The sequence below is a fragment of the Phoenix dactylifera genome, chromosome 6, assembly GCF_009389715.1.
Source record: "Phoenix dactylifera cultivar Barhee BC4 chromosome 6, palm_55x_up_171113_PBpolish2nd_filt_p, whole genome shotgun sequence".
In the NCBI taxonomy this organism is placed as follows: domain Eukaryota; kingdom Viridiplantae; phylum Streptophyta; class Magnoliopsida; order Arecales; family Arecaceae; genus Phoenix; species Phoenix dactylifera.
In genome coordinates this window covers 16,805,071-16,825,067 of record NC_052397.1, presented here as the reverse complement: position 1 = coordinate 16,825,067, position 19,997 = coordinate 16,805,071, and the positions used below count along the sequence as shown (strand labels likewise).

General features: G+C 40.3%; 1 protein-coding gene across 1 annotated transcript; it reads left to right on the top strand.

The window, feature by feature from the left end:
- The first annotated feature begins 8,484 nt into the window (after positions 1-8,484).
- LOC120111122 (protein PYRICULARIA ORYZAE RESISTANCE 21-like) lies at positions 8,485-10,488 on the top strand. The gene is made up of 3 exons (XM_039127632.1): positions 8,485-8,630; positions 9,626-9,707; positions 9,819-10,488. The coding sequence occupies exons 1-3, from the start codon at positions 8,619-8,621 to the stop codon at positions 10,316-10,318; spliced, it is 594 nt and encodes a 197-aa protein (XP_038983560.1). The 5' UTR covers positions 8,485-8,618; the 3' UTR covers positions 10,319-10,488.
- Positions 10,489-19,997: the final 9,509 nt, after the last annotated feature.

Below are 19,997 nucleotides of genomic sequence, written 5' to 3'. Positions count from 1 at the left end.
TCCTCTTGTCTTCTAAGCGAGAGGTACCAGCAAATCCTCTGCCTCGGTTGGGTTCAAAGCTGGGTCTTGATTGCATCTTTCGCATGAAAAAAGTATTCATCTTCCTTCACACGAATTCACCATTAGATCACCCAATGCACAGCTCTCAAAGCACTCCAAACTCCATTATTCATTCATAAGCATAGATGTGTAAGTGGCAAATGGATAATCCAAAGAAAGATACAACTCTAATCCTTTGAGACTTCAAGTATTAAGCTTGGTCTGTTCTGGACTCAAGTACCGACAGAGTGGATAGGTGGTGGGGTGGCTTTGATCCCATTTATTTTCCTTTTTGAATAAAATAATCGCATGTGGTTTATCTGTCAGCTCCTACGGTGCTTGATCTCTCAAGATTGTTTGTTAGAAAGTTTTTCTATCCACATTGGACTTTAGTTAAACTTGAGGTCAAAAAACTGTCAACCAAAGAGTCCATAAACAACCAGCCAAATCCTCTTCACATGAGACTGCCATTATGGTCTTTTAACAGATCTATTCTTGACAATATTTTCTATAGCACAACTCCATCTACTCCTTAATAAGTTTGTAGCTAAGCAACAAATCCACTTGTCTTCTAAATGAGAGGTTGGGTTCAAAGCTGGGCTGCGATTGTATCTTTTGCACCAAAGGAGTATTCATCTTCCTTCGTACAAATACACCGTTGGATCATCCAATGCGCAAATCTCAAAAAAATAACAATTAATTAAAGAATAATTATTTTAAAAATAAAATGATTAAAAAATTTAAAGAATTATTGATTAAAAATCCCATTTAAGGACATAAAAGTGATTAAAAAATATTTTTTGATTTGAATGATATCATGTCAGCAAATATCTTGGATTTTACCAATTTATCTTGATCGAGAAAATAGGCCAAGCCTTTTGCATATATTATATCCAAAGTTGTCATACAACTCGAGATCTCGATCGAGATAAAAATCTTGGTTCCTTTTGATAGTGATCCAGAATGATCATCAGACTCGATGTAGATCAATTTGGACATTACAAAAAAGATTGGACATGCTTTAGGAGCAAGTCATCACATCGGAGAGCTACATCATGTACTAAACTTCCGAAGGCTATAAATTAGCCGTACGACACTAGATTAAGATGATTTTTTTTTAAAAAAAAATCAGACAGCTTTTCAAGCTCTATAAGATGGAGCCACCTCTTTAAGGGTGCAGTGCAGTGAGCGAATAGTAACAAATTTCATCGTTTACATTCTAAAATGGACCAATCTAATAATAACTTTTCCTTTTAGGAGAGATTTTGACCGGATGTAACTTTCCATATCGAAAAAAATTGGTGGAACGACTAGAGACAAAGTCAATGTAGGAGTTAAGATTTACCTCATTTTGGATTTTAACTTTTTAATACTTATTTTCACTGGTCATGTCGATGAGATCTAGTAGATTTTCAACTTTGTTGGAATGAGTTGAATCTACCAATTCCATTCAGACTGGGTTATGTCGGGTTCATTCTTGGGATCTTGTCATTAAATTTTTTGATTCCTTATGATTTATTCTATGTTTTGTGTTGTAGATTAATAAGATTGAAGTTAAGAGTGGTTTACCTGGGGCGTCCAAAGAACAGGAACCAAGACCAATGCCTGCCTCTCGCTACTCCTCCGCTAGTAACTGCTTTGCACCACTTTCAAGTAACCAGTGCCAAATCAGGAGCCTTCACACAAATCCGTTTGAAGAACAAGACACTAGCAGCACTACAGGAAAACTCATTTTTTTGGCGCTTTTTACAACCTTTACCGACGCTAATAAGTATCGGCTAAACTTCCGGCGATGCTAATCAAAACGTCGCAGAAGCGTCGGCGATACCGGAGTAGCAAAAGTTTTTGTCGACGCTTCGTAAAAGCGTCGGCAAAAATTATAAAGCATCGGCGAATACCAAATGGATGCGAACCTCAGGGTTTTCGCCGACGTTTTAAAGCGTCGGCAAATCATAACCAAACTTTCGCCGATGCTTTAAAGTGTCGGCAAATCCCGTTTTTGCCGACATTAAATAAAAGTTTCGGCATACTAACTTTCACCGACGCTTTAAAGCGTCGGCAAATCCATTTTTACCAATGCTTAAAAGCGTCCGAATTTGTATTTTTTTAAAAAAAATAAAAATACAAGTGCATATCATAAAACACACATTATAACAATATAAACCTGTATTACATTATATTGACACAAACATTCAAATCATTCGAAATATTTATATTGTCATATCTGATTAAATTTATATAATAAGTTTAGAATTACAATGTACTTTGAAAAATAAGAAACATATACATATCAAACTCTATAAAAAACATTCTAGAAGGTATCAGGGACGGGATTCAGCTCCATCATCATCATCTCTACGAGCGTTTGAAGTATCAAGAATCTACAAAAAAAAAGAAACCTTAAAAGTTAGGAATAATGTGATACATTAACTCATACATCATAATTGATAATATGTAAAGTATTCAAATATATATAATTATTTATCTGAGAAGGAAGAAATCGCTGTAACAAAAATGAAATATTTGCAAGCTGAGACTGCAAATTTTCTTGATTCTGCTTCAGCTCTTCAATAGTTGCTTGAAGATGACGAACTTCTGCAGTGTTACTACCTTCTCTGGCATTTCTTATATACAAGCCCACTGCAGATTTTGGTGCTGGACCGAAAATTGCCGACACTTGTAAAAAACGTCGGCAAAAAAGGATCGGTAAAATCTGATCATTTTCTTGTAGTGCAGTGATTAGTTTCTTGAACCAGGAGTGAAGAAAGAGGAAGCTAATAAAAGTTATTATCTTCGAGTAACCTCAAGGTTTTCAGATCTTGGTTGGAATGAGTTGGTGATCATTTTGATCGTTGTAGGTTGTCCAAACCTATCAACTTTGGGCCTGCATCAGGAGAAAGGAGATTCATATTCCATCAGTACACGTCATATTCCACTTCCACCAATTTTATGATGAAATTAAGTGATGGCTCTTTATGAGAGGGTAAAAATTCATTAAGATCTAGGCTAAAAAATTCATGCTGCAAGAGCTATGCCTAATGAATCCTTTTTGTGCAACCTTGGATAGCTAGAAACAGGTTATCCATTTCCTAATTATTTGCATATTACGCATGCTTTGGATGAGTAATAGGCATCGAACTAGCATAGTTCTTCAAGACCCAAACAGTGGGTCAAAATTTTTGGACAACAGTATTCCATTTGTCATCATCCACCGTGCAGACATTTAGGGTTTTTGTTGGGCATCGCAGATTCATGAGCGCCAACATGAAACCACTTCCAAGATACAGAGAACACTGCCAGTATGTAAAAAGGAGAACTAGAATAGAACTAGACACCACCTGCTTGATAGAACAAAAGCAGCCTTAAGAATAGAACTAGACACCACCAACCCTACCAAAAGAAATGCAGCCATGCTATAAGCTTTTTTTGTTAGGCTTTTTTTTTTTTTTTGGTAAATAAAAGGAGGGGAGGGGGAGGGACCAGCCCACCTGCGTAGCAGCCCCAACTGGGCTCCTCTTCCACCAGGAAATGTTCGATACAGGTCGTAGGTTTTCGCGTGCCTTCCCCGACTCGTGAGCTCACCCCACTGGGCTCACCGCCTCACGTGTGGGTACGTCACCCCAGCGCCACCTTCGTACAGATGGAAGGAAAGCATATCCGCCAGCGAGCCACCCGGGCGTGGGGCATCCGGTCCTCTAATTTAATCGACGTCCGCACGTTTCGAACCCGAGCAACTCGAGTGGAATTATCGCCCCCTTACCACCAGGCTACCACCTTGATTCAAACCTCACCTCACCATCTTTCTAGATATGACTTACAGAGGCCATTACCTTATCTCCACCGGTGCGCAAAGCAACGAGAGATTGCATCAGTGGTGGTTCTCATGATTTCCCCCATAAGGATGGCACAACAAAAGGGTGATCTAGCATAAACCGGAGTGTGGGATAGTTAGGAAATGATAATGTAACCAATGTCACACTAGAACAAGACTGCCAACCACAATGTGTAGAAAAAAAAACAAGCTACACACAAAAGACTCAAAGATGAATAAGAGTGAACAATTAATTGAAGAATAAACAACTTGTAGTTGTGTTCCCAATGATAACTGATAGGAAAGTATTTTATCGACTTTATGGAGACTTTTAATGCATGCCTTCACATTAATTACATGTAATTAAGCATAGCTAAATTCTCTCTTATCTGTTCGCAGCCGTTTGATTTTCATCCCAAGTTCGCCTTTTACAGTCTCTTTGAACTCCAAAATCTGGCGAAAACTTATGACTTATGGTTTACAAAATAAACCCATGCAAATTTTGTAAAATCATCAACAAAAATTAATATGCAATGAAATCCAAAATAAGATAAAATTCTAGTTAGTCCCATTACGTACACATTTTAATGGAGCCTTCCATGTTAAGAGAGATATGTCAAATGGAAGACGATGTGCCTTTACATATTGACAACCTCCACAAATTTCTCCATTATCAAAATTTGTTAATTTTAGAAGTCCTTTTACCAAGTTCTTTTGCACCATAACTCTTAACTTATTCATGTTAGGATGCCCGAGTCTAGCATGCCATACGAATGCATTATCATTGCTACTCAACTTCTAGCAACTCAATACAAAGACAGAAAACAATCAACTTGTCGTTGTGTATCCAAATATAGCGGATAGGAAAGTATTTTATAGACATTATGGAGACTTCTAGTACATGCATTTACATTAATTACATATATTAAGAGTGCATAGAAAAATGAATAGACATTGGATAAGCACACAAATATATTAATAATCCTTGTAGGAATCTATACTAATATCTATCTAGACTATTCCAAAAAATCAATTGCACTAATTCGACCATCGTGATCTGCTGGACGCTATGGAAAGAGAGGAATTCTGGGCCTTATTAGTTCGAAGCATATATACTCTATTGCTAAGGTGTTCCAACGTACCATGATGCTGCTGTAACAATGGACATCCTGTTATGAAGGCAAATGGGAAAATGCATATTCTCAAGCTTTTAGCCGAGTTATCGAATCAAAGTCCCGCATGAACGGGTCTGGGTCCAAATACAACTACGTTCCCTCTTCATGAACCACATGTCGTAGTCGCATCGCTTTATGGAATTGGTCAATTGGGTACAGGATGTTGAAAATTCTCCTGTTTTCATCACCCAGAAAAAAGAGAGAGAGCGAGAGGTTTCATAAAGGGAGTGGTCCTCTTGAGCTGGTTGCTAGTGATGTAGGGGCTTGCAGCAGAAGTGGAGTGCCAGCCAAGTGAGCCACCAACCTCAACCCATGTCCATCTTTGACACCATCTAAGTATTGAAAAAAAATACAATAAAAAAATAATGATGCCGCAAATTTATTTTCTCTCTTTATATAATTAAATAGGATATCACTCACCAAGCAACAATAATCTTTATAATCTACTCAAGTAATTAACAGATAAAATAGTCAAGTAATCCAGAAACAAGAGACAACACATTTTAATGTAGAAAATCCTTTTATGTAAAGAAAAAAAAACTACTGGATCTAGTCCAACCAAAATCTTTCACTATTTAGAATAATGAGATTACAATAGATTTTCTCTAGTTTAACTAGTGGTGGTACAAACATTAACAAGATTTAATTTTGGCTTCCACAATAAGAACATCATGATCAATAAGACAAATTTCAACAATAAACAGTAAAATAGAGAATAGATCTCACTGAGTGTTGATGCTTGAAATAATCAAAAGAGATCACTTTTCAAAAATTCAAACAGTTCAACCTGTAACTCTCAAGATCGGGAACAACATACTGAACTTTCAACCAAATTTGGATACAATCAATCATCCGATCATTCGATAAAGCAACATATTTTCTATGTCTTTTTCTTCTCTATTTTTTTTCTCTCTTCCATTTCCGTAGAACCCCAAGGCTCCTAATTTCTTTTCAATTCGCCTCACCCAAGCCGGTGGTTTTCTTCTCCACTTTTTTTATTTTAAATTCAAATGGGTGGGTCCCACATGAGGAGGGTCCATACTAGCAAATCTCTCCCTTTCGACTCATGTGGGGAGTTCCACCAAGCCCATTCGCTTTCACCCCGAAGATCCTATTTGAGTTTCAACTTTGTAGGCACGAGTTAAAAGTTAGTCCATTAATTTCAAATTCAGACTAGCTTAAGTCAGGTTCATTCTCGAGTCTTGTCATTAATTTGGTTGGTTTGCTATGATTAATTCTATGCTTTGTGTCGTAGATCAAATAGATTAATTAAAGTTAAATTTCATTTAATGAACGAGGCTTGTGCCAAAGATTACATCCTCTTCTTAGGAGTCAAATATTCTGGATTTGAATCTTAGATAGAGAGTTTATAAGTATTGAGACTTGGAAAATTAATATGCAGGTGGTTTCTCTTTCTCGGTGACCAGTTTTACCGAGGTGTTCTGGTGGATTAGTCTCTCTTCTTCGAGACTCCTTATCAATGAAAGGCCAATCATAACCACTGTTTGTTATAAATTAAAGAATTTTTTGCATGAATACCCTCCTAAATATCGAATTTTGCTTGAATACTCTTCCAGAATTGATATTTGCGTATATACCCTCGTAAAATACTTGTTTTGCTATTCTATCCTTTTTTATTCTTATTTTTGCATATGTACCCACGTCATCTAATACTGTTTAAAAAAATTAGCTGTTTCAAATTAAAACGACCAAAATATCCTTAATAGATAGATGTAAAAAAGAAACATATATAAGGCAATTGCGACGGAGGGCAAAATAGTAATTTTAAATTTTTATTTTATTTTTAATTAAAATAAACATGATTTTTATTAACGGTGTTAGAGGAACCGTTATATTAAGGGCATTTGTGCAAAAACAGTATTTTATGAGGGTACAAAAATAAATATAAATTTTAAAAGGATATTCATGCAAATTTGAATTTTTAAAAGGGTATTCATGCAAAATATCTTAAATTAAATGAAACAAAATAGTCCTTGTCGTGCAATTAATAATTGATTTTCTTAATAACTTCACATTAAATAATAAGTATGATGTTAATTTTTCTATTATAAAAAATATAAACTCCTCCAATGATTGATGTGTCCACTCTTGTTGTTTCAAATGGTAATAAATGAAATAGGTTAAGCTTATAATCTTCATTTAAATATAAAAAATCAATAAAATTAGTTACTAATTAGAATATAGAGACTACTCCATCTTTCAATAAATAAATTAAGTTTGACACAAAGGAGAACTACGTTGGAATAGAAAAAAAAAAAAAAGGACTGACACGCTCAAAATCTCTTGAAGGAAACAAAAGTGAAGAAAGAAAAAGTTAATAAAATGGTGATCTTAGAATATAATAGTTAGTAAAATGAGATAACTAAAACTAAAGTAGTATATTATATATTTTAGTTTATTTTATCTGTTTTCTTTCATATGATGCTATATTTGTGATTTTAAGAAGGGTATAGGAAAATATGGGAATAGGATTAAAAAGGTGGTAGGAGCAGGAAAACCCTGTTTTAGCTGCCCAGTGTTTAGGGCGCGTTAAGTAAAGGACGTACGGAGGATTGAGCAACCAGCTGGTCGGCATGATGCATCAGGGGCAAGCTCGCAACTTTTTGGTCACATGGGCGGCGACAGTCCGATTGAGAGATGACGTCGACACGGTTCTATGAGCACGCGTCATGATAATTGCGTCCTGTATCGGCAATCCATCACACTTTCCGTACGTTGTTACTTTCATCTTAAATAGTAGTAATAATATCTATTTATTTTTATATTTTTCTTTCAAGGTTGAAAGCTGGGCCCACTCGTTCGCATGAACTTGTTCTTCGCCTTGCATGACAGCTATGATCGTATAGTTTTGAAAACGAATTCTGCATTGAAGCCGTTTTATTATTGTATTAATATGTAAATATCGATGCACCTTTTATACTATATACTGATATTGAATTAATATGATATGGTGTGCAGTGTGCTACGTATTATTTGATATAGTATCATATATTTTGGTCTTCATATACTGTATGGCACGGAAAGTTACGTATAAGATCCATGTAGTCACGGTTACATTGCATTAATGGCCATAATTTGCCATGCACGACGAACACGATTGCATGAGCCTCGTGCATGAAATGTAGCCAGCTTTGTCATGCATTACGTAGAGCTGGATGCGATCACGAATCATAACCCGCAGCAGGTCCCGTCGCTTCTCCTTACACACGACTCCGGTTATGATATCAGAGCTTCCTTACGGCCTCCGCCAGCGTCACCATCCTGGTGTTCTATTCCATCCTATTCAGTAGTTTGGATGTGGCAGTCGCTGAAAAATTCTTACCCTTTTTTTTCTTTTTTTGGTGAAAACGGCAAAAAATTATTACCCTTAGCGTACGTGATGGCACTTCCAAGCAGCTAGGAAGCCTCTCAAGTGATCGCACATTTGCTGGTAGGTTCCCGGTCACGTCTCCCCTCTCTCTTAATCTGTCGGTCATTTCGCGTTTATAAATAGGGCTAACCAAGACCTGCCCTCCCCGCCAACTACACTCGAAACCAAACATCCAGAATTAGGATCTGGGTTCAATCTAGCAATGGCAGAAAAGGTTGCAAATTCTCCTCCCTTTAGAACCTCGCTTCGATCTCTATGTATTTTTCAAAGGCTAGCTTATGATGATTTTAACTCATGTCTCTAGTGGATCTCATATTATCGTGATCTTTTTTCTAAAGCTTACAGTTATATGTTTTTATTTTATTTTATTTTTTTTTTGATGATAAGGGAGGCCCAAAAAAAGGCCACCCAGATTTTATTGAGAAAAAGAAATGTGCACAATGGAGGACTATGTACAACAAAGAGAGGAGTAAAAAGTGATTAAGCTAAAAGTTTTGAAGTTGTAAAGTTAAAATTTGCCAGTTAAATAGTAGTTAGAATAAAATATGCTCTGATTATATTTGACTTCCAAGAGAATATTTCATAGAAGATGCAGCTGGTTGGAACTTTCATCATATGCAACCAAGGCAGAACTATGCTGACAAAAAAATAATAGAATTCTCTATTTGAGCAATCTGAAATGAGAACATTCCATGAAAAGAATAAGCATAGAAATCTAACGGATCTGAAATTAGCTTATAGTTATATGTTGATGATAGCATGAAGCTTTGGTATTCCCTTTTATATTTTTATCAGAATAAAACTTAGAGGTGGATTGTTTCATCACTCTTGAATCTTTTCTAACCTGACTATGTTTAACTTTGATATACATTGTTGAGCCTTTCTTTATTAGCTTAAGATTACAATTATTGTTAAATTATTTCTACATTTATTAGTTAAAGCAAGTTTTGATCTTTCCTTTTCTCCCCCTTCCTTGCTCTCTTTTTCTCTCTCTATAATAGCAGGTTAAATGCTTCGTTTCTAGAAAAAGCAATAAATGCATTTTTGCGGCCTTTCTTTTTCCTTCCTTCGTTTTCCTTTCTTATTATTTTACTAATACTCATATTAAGACAATGGTATCATCATTTGTAATGCATATTTATTTGCGCATGTTCCCTAGCTGTGGTCCTTCATATTATTTTCACGTTCGCTAAATAAATCATATCACAGACCTTCAAGTTAATCATAAAAGTTGACCTACGCTGCTGTTGTTGCTACAAAAAGATTCAAAAGATTCTATGCAAGATCCAAGGTACGTAATTAAACCTCCCCGCACTTCACTTCCTCCATTCTAGTCCAATATTTTAGCTACTAATGATTGTTCCAATCATCCAATTTCACCCTATGATTTCCATCAACAAAGAACGAGATCAGAGCATAAAAACTATCACCTATGACAAGAAGAACAATACTGTCACAGTCTCCGGCTCATTCGATGCCGAGATGCTCTCCAGGAAGCTCCGCTGCATGGCCTGCAGGGTGATCATAGACATAAAAATTGAAGAGGACAATCCATCCAAAAAGGATGACGAGAAAAAACCTAAGGACACGCCACCGTGTAAACCACCGTGTCCACCACCGTGTCCACCAGCATGTCCACCACCGTGTCCACCACCGTGTCCACCAGCATGTCCACCACCGTGTCCACCACCGTGTCCACCACCATGTCCACCACCAAGCTGTCAGGTTTGTTGCTGGATGCCCTCCTCTGGGGGGGACCAAGGAGGGTCTTGCTGTTACTCTTGTGGAAGGATCTACGGATGTGCGCCTGATTGTCCACCAATGCCCTATGGTGGAACCTCTTATGGAGGATACCAGTTCATTCTTAAGGAGGATCCATCAACGTCATGTACCATCATGTGATCGATCGTGTGTATCCATGTTTTTCCTTTGCCAAAAAATAATAATAGTAATAAGGGTGAAGGATGTTAGAGTTATATGTGGGAGAATAATGTGGAAATAAAGTGTTATTTCCGTGTAATATTTTCATTTGGAATATTGTGTGAAAGAAATATTATATATATGCTTGATAATGCGAAGTCTTTTTTCTTAGTGTTTTTTTCTTGATAAAGCCTATTGGGAAGGTAAAGAGTGAGGATTTTAACGTGGGATTCGTTGGAGGTGCGAGAGAGGCAAGGTTACTGATCCTTGTACCGATGGTGGAGCCCCCTTCCAGCCAAATTTGCAAGGATCCGAATTTTAGGAAAGTAGGACGAACTCCTGTTCTGCTACAGGAACTGAACAAGGAGGCGAGGACTCTGAAGTTGCACAAATGTAGCTTGCATTATGGTCTTCTAACAAAATTACTCTGGATAATATTTGCTATAACACAACTGCGTCTGCTCCTAGAGTTTGCAGCTGAGCAGCAAATCCTCTTGTCTTCTAAGCAAGAGGTTGGGTTCAAAGCTGGGTCTCGATTGCATCTTTCGCACAAAAGAAGTATTCATCCTACTTCGCACGAATCTATCATTGGATCGCCCAATGCACAGATCTCAAAGTACTCCAAGCTCTATTATTTATCTGTATGTATAGATCTCAAAGTAACTAATGGATAATTCAAAGGCCCGTGAAAGATACAACTCTAATCCTTCGAAGCTTTAAGTATTAGGCTTGGCCTGTTTTGGACTGCAGTACCTATAGAGTAAGAGCAGGCTCCTATGTGCTTGATCTCAAGATTGTTTACGAATTTCTTAACCACATTGGACTATTAGTTAACTTGAGGTCAAGAGACTGCCAATCAAAATGTCGGTTAACAACCAGTCAAATCCTCTTCACAAGAGACTGCCATTGTGGTCTTGAATAGAGTTATTCTTCACAATATTTTCTATAACGCAATTACGCCTCTACTCCTTGAGTTTGTAGCTAAGCAGCAAATCTTCTTATCTTCTGTTGGAACAAGATGTAAAGTTGATGGGATAGGATCATGATTGAAGCAAGAGATATTTTTCATTCATAGTTTTTTTCTGCATCTTACAATCTTGCTAAAGCCATTCTTATATAGAATGACACTTTAAGTAACATTTAATGCCCTTGGAATACTAAAATGACTCTTTGAAATACAAGTACTTCTGAGATTTCCAAAGTGACATTTTGGATTACAAAATAACTCTTTGGATTACTAAGTTGACTCTTTGGAATGACAGAGTTGTATCAACACCGAAGAGTCATGTGCATTAATTGCAAATTACTTCCTAATACTCCTTAATTTGCAATTGATTCTTAACCTTTCTGAATTTTTCTATGGTGACAGCTTTGGTAAGAAAATCTGCAACTTGCTCATTTGTGCCAACATACTTCAAAATGATTTCTTCTTTGTTTACCAAATTCCGAATGAAATGATGTCGAAGTTCAATATTGTAACAACCCAGGACCTCACCCAAAATGGCTAGCCGGAAGTTACTATTTGGGTTCCTTGATCCTGTATAAATACCCAAGATCTACCCAGCGAATAACCGATGTGGGACTAAACACACGCCCGCACGGGTCCTCACATACTCCCCCCGTTCAAGCCCTGACATCCTCGTCAGGCTAAGGGTTCAAATCCATTCAAATCTAATCACAAACACCATGATCGGCTCATGGTTAGCCCCAATGGATCCGTGCTGCAGTGTCCCCTAGTCCACATAGATTATGGGCCGGGTCTGCTCTGATACCATTTGTAACAACCCAGGACCTCACCCAAAATGGCTAGCCGGAAGTTATTGTTTGGATTCCTTGATCCTTTATAAGTACCAAAGATCTACCCAGCGAATAACCGATGTGGGACTAAACATATGCCCGCACGGGTCCTCACATACTCCCCCTGTTCAAGCCCTGACGTCCTCGTCAGGCTAAGGGTTCAAATCCATTCAAATCTAATCACAAACACCACGAACGGTCCGTGGTCAACCCCAATGGATCCGTACTGCAGTGTTCCCTAGTCCACATAAGTTATGGGCCAGGTCCGCTCTGATATCATTTATAACAACCCAGGACCTCACCCAAAATGGCTAGCCAGAAGTTACTATTTGGGTTCCTTGATCCAGTATAAATAACCAAGATCTACCCAGCGAATAACCGATGTGGGACTAAAGGTGTGATGAGGTTCGGGGTTCGTGGCAAATTGAGCACTAGGTATGTTGGTCCATTCGAGATCTTGGACAGAGTTGGAGAAGTAGCATATCGCTTGGCTCTACCACCAGCTTATCAGGTGTACATAATGTATTCCATGTTTCAATGCTGAGAAAACATATTCCGGACCCGAACCATATGGTAAATTTTGAGCCTATAAGTCTGCATGAGGACCTAACTTATGAAGAGTACCCGGTACGGATTGTGAATAGAAAGGATCTAGTGTTGCGACGACGGACCATTCCTTATGTAAAGGTGCAATGGAGCAATCACTCAAAAAGAGAGGCCACTTGGGAGCTCGAGGAAGAAATAAAAGCCAAACATCCTCAACTCTTTGGTATTACAGGTACGTAAATTTAGCGGACGAATTTTTTTTTAGGAGGGGAGAATGTGAACCCCCCCCCAAAAAAAGGGAAACGGGCCGGCCCGAAAAGACCGGGCCCGTCTCCTCTTTTACGATCGTGCCCTAGGCACGATCGTGGAAGAGGGGGCTGTTGAGGGGTGAGGGCGGCGGCGTTGGAGAGGAGGTCGCCGGAGGGGTTGATGCCGGAGAGGAGACAAGCGTCGAGATTCACAATGGAACTGGCCGCGGAGGAAGACCACTTCCCTTCGCCGAAGATTCCGACGGGTGAAGAAGCGTGGATCCGAGGGGAGTTGCTCACGGTTCCTCCTCCGATTTCTCGCTGGAAGGATCGCTGGAACCCCCCGCCGGACCGAGGTAATCCTTCCTTTGTGTTTTATTTCCTGAATTTTGGGTGGTATGGGTGAAGAGTTGGCCGGTGAATCGTCGGAGAAGGGCCCGAAACAGGGTACCCCTGTTTCGGCCTCTTCTTTCCAATTTTTGGCCGCCGCCGGCCGCCGGCCGCCGGGATGGCCGAGATGCATGGCGGTGGGGCTGGTCGGGTTCGTATGAAGGTCGGAGAGGATTTACTAGGCTGTGTATGTGATGAGGGAGGGTGGATTCGAGGTCCTCTTCCTCGGGATCCCATCCTCTCCTCCTCTTCCCCTCGTCGGATGGCCACCAGCGGCGATGGCGGCGGCGGTCGTGGGCCACCATGGCTGCTGTCGGGTGGGGGGGAGCCGAGCCACCATCACGGTGGCTGTGAGGATGCTTGCCTTCTGTCAATAATGCAGGAAAAGGGGGAGGACCCTTTCGGTTCTAAGGGAAGGAGAAGAAGAGGGATCTTCTCTCCTCTCTTTCTTTGGCCAGCCACCATCGCCGGCGACTGCAGCAAAGACGGCCGATGATGGTTCGGCCAGTGGTGTTGTCGGGTTGGGGAAGGAGAGGGCACAGCTACCATGGCTATTACCCTTGGACCCAAGTAAATAGTAGGAGGGAGATGTACTCCCAACCATGAAGGATTTTTTCCTTTCTTTTGGTCTTTTCATCGAGACCGGCCATCGTCGCCGGCATGGCAGCGGCCCCGACTGGCGACGACACAGGCCGGTGGTACAAGGGTGGAAGTCGGGCCACCCCGACTGCCCTAGATTTGGAGGGATTGAGATGTTTGGGGACCTGATGATGGACCCCATAGTAGATATGAATTATGGTTTAGAATATTTAAATATTAAATAATTTAGTTGTGATTTATAATTGATGTTGTAGAGGAAGAGCCGGCGGTGCCAGGAGATTTTGATCAGGGGACTTAGCACCCCAGCGCGTAGGTTGTGATTCGGACCCGTGTTTGAGTCAGTCTACAATCTCTGTAAGAATCCCTACATCTGAGCACTTTTATTTATACATATATTGGATTTATCGTTGGATATATTTTATCAGTATGTTGCTATTTGTTTTATGAGCTTGTATGATACATATGAGATGTGCATTTTGATTGCTATGAAAATATTGAAATAATTAAATTGGGAAGAATTAACATATTTTTGAGAAATTATGAAAATATGTGATGTGATTGGAATTTGATTAAACATGTAAAACTAGACATGTAAAATGGGTTGGACTAACCTTGTCATGGGATAGCCTCTACGAGCTTATGCGTAGGATAGCCTCCACGGGCTTATGCGTGGGATAGCCTCTACGATCTTATGCGTAGGATAGCCTCCACGGGCTTACGTGTGGGATAGCTGCCACGAGCTTATGCGTGGGATTTGTGCAGTCTTGGACTGGGACATGAACTTGGTTAGTCCAATGCCAGAAGTGAAAAATTTTGAAACTTGGGAATCAGAGTAATATGTGAATGGATCACATAATGTGAAAAAGGATTTATGTATATGAAATAGTTATATATATTTGTTGTTTGTTGAGCTTTTTGAATGATGAAATAGCATTTATTTGATGCTTGATTTATTTTATTAATATTTTGTGTGTGGCTGTTGGGATTTTTAAGGGCTGGAAAAGCTCATATTACTCTTACTTTCTTTTTCAGAGGCACTGGATTTGTAGAGTCCATTGGGTGGGACGAGAAATGAGATCAACATGGAGTCTGACTGCTAGATAGATAGAAGTTAATTTATCTTTTGTTTATGGACATTGGAAAATTATGTAATAATTCCGCACATTTTGGTTGGATTTGATTTAATTTCATTAATCATTAATTTTGGCATTTATGAAATTATTGAAATTATTTGTTTATCTTAGGCCTTGCATGATCTTTAGGGCACTGCTCTAGGGCTCATGCGGCCGGTCACGTACCGGACCCGGGTGATGGGTTCGGGGCGTGACAGAGTGGTATCAGAGCGGACCTGGCCCATAACTTATGTGGACTAGGGAACACTGCAGTACGGATCCATTGGGGTTGACCACGGACCGTTCGTGGTGTTTGTGATTAGATTTGAATGGATTTGAACCCTTAGCCTGACGAGGACGTCAGGGCTTGAACAGGAAAAGTATGCGAGGACCCATGCGGGCATGTGTTTAGTCCCACATCGGTTATTCGCTGGGTAGATCTTGGGTACTTATACAGGATCAAGGAATCCAAACAATAACTTCCGGCTAGCCATTTTGGGTGAGGTCCTGGGTTGTTACAAATATGCTTGGACCTTGCATGGAAGACTGGATTTTTAAACAAAGCAATTGCTGACATGTTGTCACAATAAATGATAGTTGGTTGAACTTGAGTTTGTTGTAGGTCCAAGAGAACTTTTCCTAACCAAACCGCTTCACATGCAGCATCTGTAGCTGCGATGTACTCTGCTTCTGCTGAAGATAAAGCAATTGATTTTTGTTTCTTTGAACTCCATGAAATCATCTTTGAACCAAGACAAAAAATATAGCCAAACGTGCTTTTTCTATCATCAATTGAACCAGCCTAGTCACTATCGAAATAACCAACAAGATTGTTATTTTCTTCTTTAACATATTTTATGCTTTGCCTTTGACTTCCTTGAAGATATCTCAGAATGCGTTTTGCAGCAGCATAATGTAGTTTGCTTGGTTCTTGCATAAATCTTGAAACAACATTCACAGCATAAATAATGTCAGGCCGTGTGTTGGCTAGATATATTAATGAACCAACTAAACTTCTATAGAGCTGTGCATCAGCTTTTTCAGCATCATCATCTTGTTTTAACTTTTCATTCAATGCCATTGGAGTTGAAACTGGTTTGCTCTTGTCCATTTGAAATTTCTGTAACATATCTTTAATGTATTTCTCTTGTGAGATAAAAATTTCTCCTTTGGCTTGCTTTACTTGGATTCCAAGAAAATACTTCATTAATCCGAGATCTGTCATCTCGAATTCCTTCATCATGCTTTGCTTGAATTCTTCTACAACTTGTATGTTAGCACCCATGTAGATAAGTTCATCAACATAGATACATGCAACAAGAAAGTTAGTAGCATCAAATCTCTTTACATAAAGAGATGGTTCACTTGGGCTTCTTTGGAATCCATTTGAACAAAAGTATTTATCAATCCTTCTGTTCCAAGCTCGTGGAGCTTGCTTCAAGCCATATAGAGCTTTATGAAGTTTATAGACTTTGTGTTCCATACTTGCCACTTCATAGCCTTAAGGTTGTTTGACGTATACCTCCTCCTTCAGTTAGCCATTGAGAAAAGCAGATTTGACGTCAAGTTGGAGGACTTGAAGCTCAAGTTGTGCAGCAAGAGCAAGAACAATATAGATTGTCTCCATTCTTGCAATTGGTGCAAATGTTTTGGTAAAATCGATGCTAGGCTGCTGTGAGTATCCCTTGGCGACAAGTTGAGCTTTATGCTTTTGAATAGATCCATATTCTTTATACTTGATTTTGTAAATCCATTTTAGCCCGATCACGTCTTTCCCTTTTGGCAGGTTGACGAGCTCCCAAGTTTTATTCCTTTGAAGTGTTGCAATCTCATCATCCATTGCCTTTTGCCTTTTTCCGTTCTTCCTTTACAACAGCTTTCTCAAAATTCTGAGGTTCATAACCAAAGAAAGCAAAGTGAGAAGTGTTATAAATATCTTGCATAGATCGAACTTTCTTTGGTAAAGAATCTGTATCCATGGTTTCTAAAAAAGAGGGAGAATGGATTGAACTTGATGAAGAAGAAGAAGTTTGTGAAATAGATGGTGAAATTTGTATTGGTGAAGAAATTGATGTTGGTGTAGAAGGAGTTTGTTGGTGCTCTTCTTGTTTAGCTTGTGGCTCCATGAATTCATATGAGTTTGGCATTTGAGATGAGTTCTGTGTCCAATTCCAGTTAGATGCTTCATCAAAAATTACATCTCTTGAGACGACAAGCTTCTTGGTTTTTGGATTGAACAATCTGTAACCTTTGGATTCATCACTGTAACCAATAAATATTAGTTTTTCTCCTTTTTCATCAAATTTCTCCCGGTATCGTGATGGAATGTGAGAATAGGTAATACAACCAAATACTTTAAGATGATGTACTGTTGGTTTTCTTTTGTGCCATGCTTCAAATGGAGTTTTGTTAAACACTGTTTTTGTAGGAGATATATTAAGAATGTAAATAGCAGTATGCACAACTTCAGCCCAAAAATTATTTGGTAAGCCTTTTCCTTTCAACATGCTTCAGGCCATTTCAACAATGGTGCGATTCCTTCTTTCAGCAACTCCATTTTGTTGAGGACTCATACGAACTGTGAGTTGTCTTTGGATACCATTATGTTTGCAGTACTCCATAAATGGTTTGTAGATAAACACTCCTCCTCGATTAGTTCGAAGAGTCTTGATTTGGAATCTACTTTGTTTCTCAACTAGTGCTTTGAATTGTAGAAACATAGAGAAGGCTTCAGACTTGGCATGCAAGAAGTAAACCCACATCATTCTAGTATAATCATCAACAAACAGAATGAAGTACCTTCGGTTGTTGTGTGATGGAGTTACTGTGGGTCCACATATATCAGCATGAACAAGTTCAAGAGGTGCTTTGGTTTTCCATGAAGACTTTGGAAATGGTAACTTATGCATTTTTCCATATATGCAGCCTTCACATACTTGACTTCTTCCTTCGATGGAAGGGAGACCAATCACCATATTTTTTTGCTTGAGTAGATGCAACCCCTTCATATTCAAATGTCCATATCGAAGATGCCATAAAGTTGACATATTGATAGTTTCACTTTTGAATACGACATCTTGTCATAACATAGTTAGAGGAAAAACATTGTTTGTGCTTATAGGAACAGTAGCAACTAGATAGTTATTCTTTTTATCAAAAATTTTGCAGCTATTGTTATTGAAGTTGATAGCATATCCTTTTTGAGTAAGTTGCCCAATGCTTAGGAGGTCATGAGATAAATTTGGCACATAAAGAACATCATTAATAAGCCTTTTGTTACCTCCTTTGGTGAGAACTTCAATAGATCCTTTGCCTTCAATAGTTTGGAGTTTGCCGTCTCCGAGCATAACTTGGAAGAATAATTTTTGTCAAGTTGGATGAAGATCTTTTGGTTCCCCGTCATGTGGTTGCTACACCCACTATCCAAATACCATACATTTTGAGAATCTTCTTGAACATTCATGCAAGAGAAGAGTTGTTGAGTTTCTGCTTCATTTTTAGTGAAGTTGGCTTCTTCATTTCCATTCTTCTTTCGGTACCAACAGTCCCTTTGTGAATGGTTGGGGATCTTGCAGTACTTATTGCATCTATATCGATAATCTTTTGAGTCATGGTTGTTCTTCTTGCAAACTCGGCATCGAGGATTGAAACCATCTGATTGTTGTTGGTTTGCTCCTCCTTGATAGTTGCCTTTTTCCTTCTTTTGGAATGCTCCTCCTCTGTATTTCTGTTTAAAATTCTTTTTCTCTGAGGTGTTGAGCTTGGTTTATGTTGCTGGGGGTCCAAACCGAGAACGATTGGCACAGCGGTGTGAACGGGGTTCCCTTGGAATTACTTCGGTTGCGCTCCACCTTCCGCCGGGAAACCTGCAAGCAAGCCTCGCACCACCACCGGGGTGGTGGGGGCCCTCCGACGATCAAGTTAGGGGAGATCGAAGGAGAAGAAGAGGTAGCAGGTAAGATAATACTCTGGAAAATCTTGCTTACCCTCCCCTTCCCCCCCAGCCGCATATATATCAGGCTGGGGGGTTTTTCTGGGGATTGGTCATCGTGTGGCCCGATGGGGTTGCCATTGACATGGTCGTTACAGGGCGTCGTGGGGCAGCGCTGGGTACGGCCATGGCAGGGCGTAGTGGAGCTCCGCTTTGTACGGCTGTTACAGGGGATCGTGGGGCAGCGCCGGATACGGCCGTTGCAGGGAGTAGTGGAGCAGGGGGCCGCGGCGTGCCTCAGGGGAACAGTCTGTTGTTGTCAAGAGATTGCCGACTTGAGGTCGGATTGCTGGATCAAGGGGCAGCCGACTTGGGGTCGGGCTGCGGAGCCGAAGATATCCGACCCGAGGTCGGATTGCTGGATCAAGGGGCAGCCGACTCGGGGTCGGGCTGCGGAGCCGAAGATATCCGACCCGAGGTCGGATTGCTGGACCAAGGGGCAGCCGACTCGGGGTCGGGCTGCGGAGCCGAAGATATCCGACCCGAGGTCGGATTGCTGGATCAAGGGGCAGCCGTAGTCTTCCTGGGCGCGCGTGCCGGTCACGTGGGGCATGGTGGCTAAGTTCCCCCGTAACAGTAGCCCCCCCACTTCCGAGCCTGGAACCAGGAGGGGAACGGGTGAAGGGAGTGACGCTTCGAGATTGCCGCCATCCCTCGGAAAGGTGCGCGCGCTCCGAGCTCCCCACCTTCTTTATGGCGTATGGCGGTTGTCGCTGATCTGGCGGTCTGCGGATTTCGGCGGACATCCTTCCTTAATGGCGTCGATTCGCCTTTGGGGCGCGAACGATCCTTCGGCAGCCAGGCGTCCTCTGGCGTCACCGAGGCGTCACCCGCCTTTCCGCCTATTTAACCGGGGGCCCTCCCCCGTCCGCCTTTCTTTTCACAGGCATCCTCGAGTTTCTCCCTTGTGCTGCTGCCGTTGCCGTCGGACTGTTCGTTCGCTCCTCCTTTGACTCTCTCGGAGCCGTTCTCCCTTT

What these genes read in the sequence shown, in the direction of transcription:
- LOC120111122 (XM_039127632.1), top strand. An exon ending in GATTCTATGCAAGATCCAAG is followed by an intron (nt 9,708 to 9,818) that starts GTACGTAATTAA and finishes CCATCAACAAAG; the next exon opens with AACGAGATCAGAGCATAAAA.